General features: G+C 37.0%; 1 protein-coding gene across 6 annotated transcripts in view; it reads left to right on the top strand.

Moving 5' to 3' along the window:
- ankrd11 (ankyrin repeat domain 11) overlaps positions 1 to 14,632 on the top strand; it is a 205,559-nt gene that overhangs the window by 155,578 nt on the left and 35,349 nt on the right. For all 6 annotated transcript variants that reach the window (XM_072596077.1, XM_072596076.1, XM_072596078.1 and 3 more), the window contains 3 exons: positions 4,908 to 5,055; positions 6,668 to 13,278; positions 14,406 to 14,504. In XM_072596077.1, coding sequence (XP_072452178.1) covers positions 4,908 to 5,055; positions 6,668 to 13,278; positions 14,406 to 14,504 — 6,858 coding nt within the window. The remainder of the gene's footprint in view (positions 1 to 4,907; positions 5,056 to 6,667; positions 13,279 to 14,405; positions 14,505 to 14,632) is intronic.

Here is a 14,632-nt window from a genome sequence, read left to right as displayed (position 1 = left end):
CCAGCAGTCCAATATCCACGCTTGCCTATATGTTACCGTTTAGATATCAAACCAAAAACTCTTGAAATCTTCTTTTATATTATAACTAACATGCCCTCATCTTTCATCTTCTCTCCCATTATTACTTTTTTAAATTATCCTCTACTGGTTTTTAAAGGCTTCCAAATCCTGTGGCTTCACACTAACTGACTTCCCTTGTCAGCGATGGTTGCCTCATCCTCCCCGGGTTATAGTCCAACAGGCTTATTTGAAATTGCAAGTTTTCAGAGCCATGCTCCTTTTTCAGGCAGCTAGTGAGAGAGACTACATCGGATACAGAATTTATAAGTAAAAGATCAAAGGGTCATACAACTTATATGAATGTATTAAACAATAGCCATCTAGATTTAAGTCTTTAATCAGTTAGAATGGAAATGCAGGTTTCAATTGACTTAATTTGTTAATCCCAGAATTGCTTTTCAAGTGACTGGCCAAATTAACTTCAGGCTTTATGAGTATAAAAGTGACTTCTCAAGTCAGACAATGCAATTTAGGTATGAGGCTTGTTTCAAGTCTGTTTGTGCCTTAACCTGGAGTCAGACTGGTTTTATTTCCAAAGTAGCAATTTATAAAATGCCACACTGAGTGTCTACAGATTGTGTGCTTTTTGAACAAAAAAGAATGTATCTGCAAATACCAATCTGCAAATGCAAATTCATCCCATAGATTTATATGTGTGAATGTGTGTGGATATAGGTGTGTTTATGTGCATGCACACGCTTGTGGGTACATTTGAGAGAGTGCATGTGAGTGTGCGCGTGCATGAGTGGGTTTGTATGAGAGAGGGTCCATGTGAGTCTGTTTGTGTGAGACAGTGCATGTTTCAGTGTGTGTGAGAGTGTATATGGTGGGGGTCACCTGTGGTGTGACGTGAACCCAAGATCTTGCTTGAGGCCGTCCTCGGATACTGAACTTAGCTAACAGCCTCTGTAATTTGGAAAAGTGCCTTTTTTTACATGCTTTTTCTATCCCTTGATTTGCTTTCTGCTCCACAACCTGACTACTGCTAGGAAGCCTATACACGACTCTACCCACACTGATTTGACACCTTCCGACTCTATCATTCCTTGCTTTTGATTTAAATAATGTCTAACTAAGAAGACACATCCACCCTCCAGCCGATCTGCCTGTCCTTTCGATAAAATGTGTATCCTTAGATATTTAGTTCCTAACCTTGATCTTCTTTCAGCCATGTCTCTGTGACACCCACAAAATCATACCAGCCAATTTCAATCTGCATGATGAGCACATTTTACCTTGTTTCATATAGTGCATGCATTTAAGTACAATACCCTCAATTCTGCGTTGACCGCCCCCTTTCTCAAACTTGTCTCTTTATCTGTGCCTGAAGTTAGATTCCTGAGCCTTTCTATACTCTCAGAGCAGCTTCGACCTTCCTCATTACTGGTGCCAATGTCCCATGAATTCGAACCTGTTTCTCCCACAACAATCTTTGAACGACATGTTTACATCTTGAAACTTGTTGACCGTATTCCAATACTCTTGTTGCTCCAGGTAGTAATTCAAAAATTGCGACCTTTTTGGTCCTGCTTTTTAATTTAGTTCCTTCACTGCTCATATTCTCTCAGCAGAACCTTGTTCCTTTTTCTACTTCTATCTTTGGTATCAACATGGGCTACACTACTTAGATCTTTCTCATCCCACTTGGAGTTCCTTTGCAGCCCAGATGAGATATCCTGAACCTGAACGGCAGGCAGCCAAAACAGTTGTCAGGACTCTTAATCCTTGCCACAGAATGGCATCTGTTCCCCTGACCATACTATATTTCTCTTTTCCCCTCTTCTTCTCTCCCCCTGCCCCCACCCCACACTTGAATGGCACCCTGTACCACAGTGCTATGATCAGTTTCTCATCATTCCTATAGCCAGGCTGTCCTCCACACATGTAGCAAGAATCTCAAACCTGTTAAACAAACACAAGGGCTGAGTCTCTTTAAGCATTACCTGGATCCTGGATCCCTGCACGTGCCTCATTATCTCATGCTCCTGTCCCTGACCACTGGCCAAGTTGGAGGTAGTTAATCTACGAAGTTTGACTGTCTCCTGAATCACAGCATCCAGATAGCTCCCCCTGTTGCTGATGTTTCACAGTGATTGAAGTTCAGGTAATCGACTCTGAGCCGACGTTCCTTGAGCAGCCAATACTTGCTACGCATCACAGTGGGTTCCACCAGCTCTCAAAGTCATGCAGATACAATACATGACAGTATATCTCTATTTTGATTCATGATTTGTGATTTAAAATTTCCTACTGGTCTTTTAGTTTATAATCTGTAAATATTTCTTTTATTAGCCTTCAATCTGAAAATAACCTATCATCCATTTGGAAGCAATTAACCAAAGAACAACTTGTCTTCCTGAGATGCCACTCTTCTGTGCTAGGCCCCAATCATAGGCTTCAATTTATCATGTTTCTAAAAAAATCTTCCAAACCATGAACCAAAAAGGCAAGCAAAAAGCACCTGTTCCTCTCCTCCAAATTCCCATGCTGCCTTCACATTCCCCAAACTATATACTTATTCCAGGATGTGACTCACTCTGGCTGTGATCTCTCTTTCCTGACCATGCACAGCTTACTGGACATCAGGGTAATACCGTTACCAGTGATGGTTTTGATGACAAAAATGTCCAAATAGTGTGCGATCATTTTCAAGAGTTTCTTGGCTGTGATCGCCGTATAAATAGATTTTGCTGTAAAACCATATGATATATTGATCAGTTGCATTGCCTTCTCCTTAATCAAATACGCTTAATTTAATCTTGAAATCCAAAACATATGTTTGCAGCAAAGGTGCATATGCTGTTGTGACAAAATCCATGATGAAAATTTTCAAATACACCTAACATTAGAACGTTATATGATACCTTTGTGGCTGCATTTTAACAATTGGAAACAGGATTGCTATGTTTCAGTGCAAATTGTACTAAATTCATGTATTTGTACTTCTCCAATTAATTCCTGATGTGCAGTTCTGAAAGATTGAGGAAATACTTGTCAGCTAACACCAAAAATCTGAGGTTAGTGTTATCATCTCATATGATATGATCACCAGACAAGTCATTTCTAGACAAATTTGAACTCTTATTCTGATCTTATTTCAATTTGTTTTGGTTTTAAGAAGTGGTCTGTCACTGAAACATAAGCATGTAATGCTGCAGATTCTGTTTTAACAATAAAACAGAAGTTTATTAACAAACTAAATGAAGATAAAATAGAATAAACCAAACCACGTATTATAATACACGTTCAAAGATTTTTACGCTGTAAAAATAGAATGCCATCAATCCCAAAACGCTGCTTTACAAATTGAAAAGAAAACAAAACAGATTTTCGTTTGGTTTATAAAACACATACCTGGTACAGTGCCCAAAACAGCATTGTACAATATTCACATCAGAATCTGTATCGATAAGTTTGGTTAAGTCACATATAACTTCAACTTTTAGACAGGACAGCAGATATCTTCATACTGGAGATGTTTATATCTGAAATTAAATAAACTCAGCTTTAAATGACCTCTTCAGTATTTTAACCCAAAACATTTAGTCTGGGACTAACACAAACTTATCCCTCTGAGGTAACCTATTTCATTATATAACTTTCCCTTCTCAGTGGCACTGGTCTATGCAACCATCATATTCAAAGGACTTGATAGGACTGCCCAAATCTTAAGTAAAACTGAAACCATAAGTCTCTGTCTCTGTGTTGTGGTTGTTTCCCTTCATCATAAACATTTTCAAAATCTCCAACACATCTTGAGGTCCCGTTATTTCCCTTTCTCATTTCTAAAAAATCCATTACTGATGAATGCGAACCCATTCATTCAAAAATATGGCCTCAAAGACTGTTTAAACAAAATTACCATGGCTATAGGAATACTTGTAAATGACTAATTAACTTCAGACACACAGAAACCCACAGGTTACTGACTCAAAAGCAAAGCACAAGCTTGCAGGAAATAGTATTCAACATATATATGCAAACAAATCACAGCTTACATCACACTAGGAAGGTTGAGGTGACAGTTCACGTGTAATGCTGCTAGATTGTTCTCACCTCCCAATATATTATTATATGTGTACTGTTGGTATTTTTGATCCAGGTTTTCATTGCTGCTTGGGCCACAACACACATTTGGAAAATACAGTGCAAAAATTTTTTAAATGTTTTGTAATTTATATTTTTGTATTCTATTTATATTTTAACTTACATAGGACAGGCAGTTGCACAGTGGTATTATTCTGCTATGGCAGATGGTGAAATTTCAGTTCAATAAAAAATCTAGAATTAAGAGTTTAATGGTGATCGTAACACCATTGTGAATTGTTGGGGAGAAACCCATCAGGTTTACAAATGCCCTTTAGGGAAGGAAATCTGTCATCCTTACCTGGTCTGGCATACATATGACTCCAGATCCACCACAACTTGCTTGACCCTTAACTACCTTCTGGGCAAGTAAGGATGGCCAATAAATGCTGGCCTAGCTAGCAACGTCCACATCCCATGAATTATTTTTAAAAAAAATTAAAATATGTTAAAATGGTAGCTAGAAAGTTTGTCTAGCTGTTAGTGTCAAGCTTGGCTTTTACGTTAGTTAGTGCTAATTTCATAACTTTAATCAAATAGCTGAAAGGCAACAACATATCTTTTTTGCAGTGGAGTTTCTAATAATGGCCTTTTCTGCTGCAGCGTTGTTTAAGTGTTAGTTGGCCCAAATATAGTTTTAAAAACTGTAATTTTTTCACTTGAGTATTTACTCATTAACCATCACAAGAGAATGTATATCTATTCTTGGAGCAATGTTATTGTTATATGTTAACCCATTAATGCTATTGGGATTTATTCAGGTCGTGAAGCTGCTGTTGAGATATGGAGGGAATCCTCATCAGAGTAACAGAAAAGGCGAGACACCGCTCAAAGTTGCCAATTCTCCCACCATGGTGAACCTATTACTGGGAAAGGCTTCCTGCAGTTCCAGTGATGAGAGTTCAACAGGTGAAACTAAGTTAACAGATGCAGTTCCTTATCTGTCATTTAATTGTAATTTGTCATGGTTCTACAGTTTGTGTAAATCAACTGTTCTTGTCAAGTAAGTGGAAATTGCATTTGAAACGAACATCTTCATAATGTCAGTTAAAAGATTTGAAACTACTATTAAGCTAACTTTATTCAAGATTAAAGATGACAGATTTCCAGTTTCAAATAGATTCAACCTTCTTTTTGATTTATGGAAAACTGAAACAAAAATGGTTTCAAGCTTTGTGGGCGGCACGGTGGCACAGTGGTTAGCACTGCTGCCTCACAGCGCCAGAGACCTGGGTTCAATTCCCGCCTCAGGCAACTCTCTGTGTGGAGTTTGCACATTCTCCACGTGTCTGCGTGGGTTTCCTCCGGGTGCTCCGGTTTCCTCCCACACTCCAAATATGTGCAGGTCAGGTGAATTGGCCATGCTAAATTGCCTGTAGTGTGAGGTAAGGGGTAGATGTAGGGGTATGGGTGGGTTGCGCTTCGGCGGGGCGGTGTGGACTTGTTGGGCCGAAGGGCCTGTTTCCACACTGTAAGTATTCTAATCTAATCTAATCTAATCTTTGATAGAGCACTGATACAGAGGTTTACGTAATGCACAAGAGTTCAATAATATGGAGTTTTTCAGTATAGACGTATGTGTATATATGTTCAGAATAGTAGCCTATAAGCTACTATTGCTGCTTCAAAGCTTTGTCAAGGAACTATGGTATGAATGGTCTCTCCTAGAAATGATTATTTCTAGATATTTTAAGATACATTGGCTTTAATATTCAGTTCTGTTTTTTTTAATTGTATCTCTGTCCTCAAGTATTTAAATTTGGATATTGACCAATGAAACAGTTACAGTGGTTTTGTCAGATAAATCAGTGCTTTAACTTTTGAATAATACAACAAACCTTGTATTTCTTCTGTAAATTACCCCATCATAAATTGAAAGATTGTTGGTATTATTCTGACAATTTATTCCTAAGTGTCAGCTTTGAAATTTTTTTAAACCTCAAACAAGCCATTTGTTTGTTACTTGTGCTGCCCCCCTGCAAGAAATTCTCCTAACCTATCCAATTTAAGCTTGTTAGTACTCTTCTATTCCATTCTGACTTGTAATATCTGACTTTCTTTTAAATGTAACCACGTGATTGCCTCAATTTTTATTTGCTACAGTGAGTTTCACATTCTGACCTTTCCTGTGCCTCAGTTCCCCATCAAATTTATTGATGGTTTCTTTGTTTCAGACAGAATAATTGGTGCTATTGAACTGATTGTTCATTTGTGTAACTTTATTGTACATGTTCTGGTGAAGGGGCAGCAAGTAAGATTTTGTGGGTTATTTTCATATATGGCATGATTCCTGCCATTGACAACCTTCCTCTGTCCTCCAATATGGCTAGAAACTATTCAAATTAATCATTTTGAATATTTTTATTCTGAAAATAAGCATTGACTTAAAATGTTGTGACCAGCCTTAGCAAGACCAATATAACAAAGGTGGTGTGTCATCCTTTACTAAAGCTTTTGTAAAATGTGGTTTTGAAAAATTATGTTTGTATCTTATATATATGTGTACTTTATTGCCACGTAGAAACTTCAGAAGATGAAGATGCTCCCTCAGTTGCACCATCCAGTTCAATTGATGGTAATAATACAGACTCAGAATTTGAGAAGGGCCTAAGGCACAAAATCAAGCGACAAGAGTCCTCTAAAACAGTAACACAAGTCAAAGATGAGTATGAATTTGATGAGGATGATGAGGAAGATAGAATACCACCTGTTGACGACAAACATTTGCTGAAGAAAGATTATCGAAAGGACATGAAAATAAACAGTTGTATTTCTATTCCTAAACTAGAGACAAAAACCTATTCTAAAAATTCTCTTCTAACACCAAAGAAAACTCCACGACGTATATTATCTGACACCAACAGTTCAGATGAAGAAGATAGATTAATACGCTTCTCTCCTCCTCTTAGCAGACCTTTAGTGCATGCTAGTCTGCCGAATGCAAGCTCTAAACAAAGAGAGTCACTGGTTAAAAAGCAACAAAAGGAGAAAACTAAAGTGAAAAAAAAATGGAAAAAAGAGGTGAAAAACAAAGAGGTCAGATTGGGTAAGGATGAAGATCTATTCAATTCATCTGCAACAGAAAGTGATGACTCAGAAAGTGAGGAGGAGGATAAAGGTTCCATACAGAGTGGAATTAGCATGAAGGAGTCTTTTATGAGCTTGAAAGAATCAACAATGTTCTCTTCACTTCCTGCATCCTGCTCTTCCTCTCAAGCAAGCTATATGTCATCAAAGCATATTCCCAGTCTTGCAGAGCAACATACTAAACCTTGGCGAACTGATAGTTGGAAATCAAACATGTCACCAGTGTGGTCTGATGTGAGCTCTTTGTCAGAGTCTGTGAGAACGCGACTCACAAGTGAATCAGATTATTCTTCAGAAGATTCAAGTTTAGAGTCTATTAAACCATCAAAAGAGGTGAAAGTCCATAAAAAGAAAAATCTGATCGATGGAGATGTTATAGAAAAGAAAGTGACTGATGATATCTTTAAGATTTTGAACACTGATGGAATAGTTCGGAAATTTGATAAGAAGGGCAAAGTTGTTAAAAAGCATAAAATGAAGCACAGGCACAAAATAAAAGACAAGGAGAAAGGAAAATCTCAGAGCACTGTGACAGAGTATGATAAATTTTCAAAAGCTGAGAGTTTAAATATGGATGAATCTAAGCAAAGAGCGGACAAATGTTTAAGTCCAGAAGTAGTTAAACATGACAAAGAAGAATTGAAGAAGGAAGAAAGAGAAAAACTTTTTAAAGTCAAACCTGAAGAAAAAGACTGGTTGCTTAAAGATGATTTAGGGAAAACCTGTAAAGAAGAAAAGCTAACAAAGAAAATTAGAGATACCACTAAAGATGTTAACAAATCTCTAAAAGAGGAGAAAGAGAAAATGTCTAAAGTCAATAAAGAAAAATCTTTTAAAGAGAGAGAAAAATATTCCAAAGAAGAAAAGCTTAAAATTCACAAAGATGATAAAAAGAAAAAGGCAAAGGACAAATTTGCAAAAGGTGAGAAATATCAAAAATCAGACAAAGATAAAGGTCTTAAAGATGACAAGGAAAAACTAAAAAAGGAAAAGACTCACAAAGAGGAATCAGACTATGAGGATCTGAAAATCAGAAATCAGTTTGTAGATGATGATAGGTTCAGTGCGTCTGATCATGAAGATAATTGGTTTTCAGATTTATCCTCTGATTCTTCTTTCTCTGATTTAAAAGAAGATAATTGGAGTATTCCAATCAAAGACTTAAAGGAACACAAAGATGGTGCAGTAGGAAAACTGGTTGTTGAAACGATGAAGGAAGAAAGTAAGGAAAGGAAAAAGGAATTGAAGTTAAAGGAAAAGCGTGAACTAAATGAAAAACGCCATGATAAAGACACAAGGAAGAAAGATAGAGATTATGTAGAAAAAAATGCAGAGAAGAAAAAGGACCAATCTGATAAACATAAGTCAGGACAAGGATGTCCTCTGGAGAAAGATAAAAAGAGAAAAGACTCCACTGAAAGTGTTAAGGACCGAAAAGATAAAGATACTTTTGAAAACATTAAAGATCGGAAAGATACCATATCTGAATATAGCAAGGAAAGGAAAGATCTTAAAGGAAAACCAGAAGATGCCTCCAAAGGTGATTCAAGAGAGTTTGTGAGTGAATGTTTCTTCAAAGAGAAGTCTGAAAGTGATTTCACTGGAAGAATGATCGAAGCAAGAGAGAGACATTATTCAGGGAAAGAGAGAGACAAAAAAGAGGGACCTGAAAAGAAGGACAGAATAAAAATGGAAAAACATAAAGACAAGTCTAAGGAGAAACTTTCATTGGAAATTGAAAAGGAAAAAATAGAGAAAAGCTTGATTGATAAATTCTTGAAAGACAAAGATACTGATCGAGAAAAGCTATACAGAGAGCCGGGTAGTTTCAAAGACAAAAGAGAACAAAAAGAAAAGAACCGAGACCTTTTCAGCCGAGACAAGGACAGAAAAATGTTAGAGCTGAACAAAGAAAGAGAGAAAAATGTAATGGAAAAACATAACGAAAAAGACAAAGATGTTCCAGAAAGAAAGGAAAAAGAGAAAATAGATAAACAAAAAGGAACTGATCTGGAAATAGGAAAGGAAAAATGCTGGCATAGCAGAGCAAATGACATCTTCACAGATGAAAGTGGTGATGAGGTAAATTATCGTGAATTTGAAAGTAATCAAATGTGCAGAAGTGACACTCAACCTGAAAAGGAAGAGGCAAAGGCAGAGAGGGAGCCATTTCTCTCTGATAAACAGAGAAGATGCTCAGTTGACAAACATTCAGCAGAAAAGCATAAAGATAAAGAACTGAAAGATAAGAAAAAGGACAAAATTTCAGATAGTGGGAAAGATAAGAGAGAAAAATGTTTATCTGAAAGACAGAGAGAAAAAAAGGAAAAAGAACTGGGTGATAAATTTAAAGAAAAGAAGGAAAGAGTGTTAACAAATTCAAATCTAGAAAAGAAATTCAAGCTGAAGCTTCCCGAAAAGATGGAGAAGCGACACTCCTGTGATGAAAAGTTGAAAGCTAAAGGCAAGGATAAAATTGACAAAGAACTCCTATTGAAGGAAAAGAGGCTTTCGAAAGGAAATACAATAGAAGAAGAAAAAAAATGCCCAGAAAAACTGCAAACTACAACTCTTAATGAATTGAAAGAGGATTCCAATGACAAGAGCAGCGAAATTTCATCTGACAGCTTCACAGAAAGAACACATGATTCTGCAACGTGTGGTTTTAATGATGTTGCAAATGTTGATCATGATATTGGAGAGGAAAAAATGAAGGATTCTCTTTTCATTTTGTACACACATGAAAAGAGTAAAGAAAAGGAGAGAAATAGGCATTCATCATCATCATCATCATCAAAGAAAAATCATGAGAAAGATAAAATAAAGAGAGAGAAACGGGACAAATCTGAGGAATTCAGAGACTCTGCTGGAAAAAGAGAAGGTTCAACATTTGAAAGAGAACCCATAATGTGTGATAGTGATTTGCTAAGCCATTTTTTAAAACTTGAGAAAGAAGATGAACTCGACAAAAGTGTGGATGTTGTGTTAAATGAGAAAAAAGACAAGGGTGAGTCTGAAAAGGAGTTGTCTAAAAAATCAGAAAAAGTTTTGATCACTACCAAGGAGAGGGATAAGGATAAGAAAAAGAAAGAGAAGCACAAAGACAAATCAAAAGATGACAAAGAAAAGCACAAGGAAAAACATGGTGAATTAACCATGATTTGCAAACATTCAAAAGAAGAACAAAAGTCTGGAACTAAAGACTCTCTTTCAACAGTTAGAGAGTTAAATGGAAACAAAGAGAAAGCAAAAGATGACTGTTTCAAAAACCATGACATTAAACAAAAAGAAAAAGTCAAAGAAGGTGCAGAAAAGGATAAAAATGAATCTGTTAAGTTTAGAATCGGTGAAAATGATAAATTAAACCCATCAAAAGAAATTTCCCGTAAGGACAGCAGGCCTAAGGAGAAACTTTTAGTTGATGGAGACCTAATGATGACCAGTTTTGAGCGTATGCTAAGCCAGAAAGATCTAGAAATTGAAGAACGTCACAAAAAACATAAGGAAAGAATGAAACTAAAAGAGAAGCTGAGGCACAGATCAGGTGATCCCAAGTTAAGGGAAAAATTCCGAAATGCAGAAGAAGGACGTAGGAGAAACTTTGATCTGCCAACTAAAAAGAGTTCAATTGAGTCTCAACAAAGAGACAAAAAAATTAAAGATCAAATGCAAAGTCAAATTACATCACCCGACACACAATCTCAGCCAGTTTCTGGTCCCGATGCGAAAGATTGGCTACCTAGTCCTGGGTTGAAGGAGAATTTGTCTGCTTCACCAAGATCTGATCAAGATAGATCCACAGGTGTTCCAAAACTGACTCCAGTGGTTTCTTGTCCAAGCTATGAGGACTTGCTGCCAGCACCCCATACACCTAACTGTGTGAACGAAGATCTTACCGATCTGTTTGAAGGAATAGAGTCCCAGAATTCAGTGACCATCTCCACAATATCCATGAATGCTTGTTCTCCTTCCTTTTTTGATAGATATCTAAATGCCCCCACTAACATTCAAGAGAATTCAAATCCAACCAGCACTGTTCCTGGGCTCTATCGATCATTGTCAATGGATGCCAGAAGGCCAGTAGAAGACGAATTTAACATTAATTCTGACAAATTCTACAGGCAACAGAGTATGCCAGCCTCAGCAGATTATCATGTTTCTATTCCTCAGCCAATGGAGGAGAAGTCCATTGTTCAGTCTGAGAGGTTCTCTGGCTTGTCCCCAACATACATTTCCCCTGAGTATGGTATTTCCTCACCACAGTTGGAACAGTCTCATTCTAGAGTGGTCAAATCATTTACTGAAAATTTGAACCCTTCGCCTGAAAGTGTACTTAATCATTTGCAGACAGAACCTTCACCATCACATAAATATGATCAACTAGAGCCATCTCTAGATAGCTTAGTTACCGACTTTGGTTTGCCATTGGATTCTTCGGAACAGCAAGCAAATACTCCCTTGACTTCTCCTAATTCAGCTTTAAGTGCCAGTTTTCTGCCTACATCTGGAGACCCATTTGCTCCTAATGAGTCAGTCCAGAGTAAACTAAGCTATCCAGCTTCTCCACACAGAACATTTGAACAGCTAAGTCTGAGCCCTATGGCTAATTCATTGGACCATTCAGTGAATTGGTCACTGGGTTCTGAGTTGCAACTGAGGCCACCTCAGGTATCTCTTGGTGAACCCTCCAAACACCTTTCTCCTTCAGAAACTATGAATACCACAGAAATGCCATCAGTTTCATCAATTTCATCTCCTTTTCCTGAATCACCTGTCCAGTGTCCAATATCAACCCCTCATTTGGAGCAAGATGAAGACAGAGGTGATATGACATGTGTGGATCAGATGGAAGAATCGCCAGCTTTAGATGGTGCTATCTGTTCTTCTCCTGGAAGAACAGATTCACCGCTTGATTCCTGCAAGCTACTTCCTCAAAAATGTACTGGGAATGTGACTCCAGAAGCACATACGATAGCTGTTGAAAACCAGCAGGAACCAATTAAATCAGAAAAATGCATACAGCTACACCAGAATATTACTTCTGAAGACCAGGAAGAACCATTATGGAATGATTCTTTTCCAAATTCAATAGATGATCTTGATTTGGGGCCATTCTCACTTCCAATGCTGCCAATACAGGATAAAGAAGATCCACTTGTTGAAATGACAGAGCCTGAATCTGAAGAAATTGCTAAAACACCTGACACTAATGATTCTGCAACTGTGAATGCGAGTACTGAAGTTATAGATTATCCTCCTTTGTCATCAGTGGAAGAGCATGAAGCTAATAATGAGATTCTAAAGATGGAGCCAATAATAGTAGATGACAAAATTGTGGATAGTGTCAGTAACATAACAGTAGAAAAGACCTCTGTAAAAGCTGAAGATATCGGGGAGAGTAGTATTCAGCTGCTTTCGGTGCAGCATACTGAATCAGGTCCTGAATTTGAAGACAAAGCTGTGGATGTTACTCCGAGTTCTTTGGCAAATGGCACTGTTTTCAAAGTACTTGAAGCTACAGAGGTGACAGTTAAACCAGTAATTGAGACTGCGAAGCCAACCAAAGCAGAAGAAGTTCCTCAACGAATGACAAGGAACCGAGCGCAAATGTTGGCTAATCAAATCAAACAAAATAATGCTACTGCTATGGAGAAGGATACTGCTCCAACTCAATTAGGAAAAGCAAAAGGGCGAGTTGTGGATGAGGATGACGCACATGTGCAACATCCACGCAAACGAAAAATCCCTCGTGCAAATCATCAACCAATGATTCTCAACCCATCAGCACAGCAAACCCGAGAAATAATCCAACAAACATTGGCAGCTATTGTTGATGCAATTAAATTGGATGAGATTGAACCATATCACAGTGATCGATCAAATCCCTATTTTGAATACCTTCAAATTCGTAAAAAGATTGAAGAAAAGCGTAAAATCTTGTGCTGTATTATCCCACAAGCACCTCAGTGCTATGCTGAATATGTCACGTATACTGGTTCTTACTTGCTGGATGGAAAACCTCTCAGCAAACTCCACATCCCAGTGGTAAGTAGAAGCCTTGATCTATTTGCAAAATATTTTCTGTTCAATTTTCTCTTTGCTAGGTGCCATCCCACAATCTGGTGGCTTGTCTAAATTATATATTTTCAAATCTGAGCCATTTTATGATTATTAATTAACCATTCAAGGATTGAGAGTGTCTGAATGATCACAATCTCGCCCAACTCCATATGTATTTTAAAAAGAAACATCTTAGTCACTGGATAGTGTTTAGTTGTCAAATTTTGGTCTACTTTCACTCCCTGCCCTCAGTGGTGGCTTCTGACCTTTCTTTTTCTGTGAAAATTCAAATCCGATTTCTCAAAATAATATGTATTAGTTACAATAACTTGTTAGTGCAATTCATTTTTCCAAACTGAAACTGCATTTGATTTTACGTTGGACTGCTGTATATATTAATTTATATATAATATGAGGGGCAGTGACATTGGACTACTAATCCAAGTTCTCCCACAGATTCCACCATGGCAGCTGGTTGAATTTAAATTTAATATATTATATCTGAAATTTTTTAAAAAGCACTAATCTTCAGGAATTATTGTTGATTATTGTTGAAAATAAAGTATATGATTCACTAATGTGCTTTTGAGGATAGAAATCTGTGATCTTGATCTGGTCTGACCTATATGCAATTCCAAATCTACATTAATGTGGTTCACTTCTAACTACTGTCAAAAATGACCTAGCAAATCACTCAGTTCAAGGGCAGTTATGAATATTCAATAAATGCTGTTCTTTCCAGTGATCTCCATGTGTAAAGAAAGAAAATACATTTCATTACAAACTACTACTTTAAATATTCTAGGAACTCACTAGCTTTTTTTTATGAAGGACTTTTCAAGCTTAGCTTAAGTTAGTTTCCAAAAATGTGTGTCAAACAACCATTTATGTTTTTATGATTTTGATTTAGATTAAGTCATTTGAAATATTTTTGCAGAAGTATAAATAAGATACATTTGAATTGATGGCGAGAGTCATACCTAGAGTACATTAAAAAGGTATATCTGCGGCTATTTTGCAATATTTGTTGACTGCTTGAAAAATATTCATTTAAATGATTAAACATGTGAAAGCTATTTGCTCCTTTAAAAAACTGCATTTCAATTTCATAGATTGCACCACCTCCATCTTTGTGTGAACCACTGAAGGAACTTTTCAGGCATCAAGAAGCAGTGCGTGGCAAACTACGCCTTCAACATAGCATTGAGCGGGTAAATTATGTTCCTTTTAACAAATTTATTTCTGAATTTTTCTTGATTCTGTCATTCAATAACCGTAAAGCGTTGTTAAAGGATAATTCTAATTTGCTTTTAAGATTTGAGGTTTTTTGTGTGTGAAT

The sequence above is a fragment of the Chiloscyllium punctatum genome, chromosome 26 (assembly GCF_047496795.1).
Source record: "Chiloscyllium punctatum isolate Juve2018m chromosome 26, sChiPun1.3, whole genome shotgun sequence".
Classification (NCBI taxonomy): domain Eukaryota; kingdom Metazoa; phylum Chordata; class Chondrichthyes; order Orectolobiformes; family Hemiscylliidae; genus Chiloscyllium; species Chiloscyllium punctatum.
The sequence above is the reverse complement of the archived record's forward strand: the minus strand, read 5'-3'. Positions and strand labels throughout refer to the sequence as shown.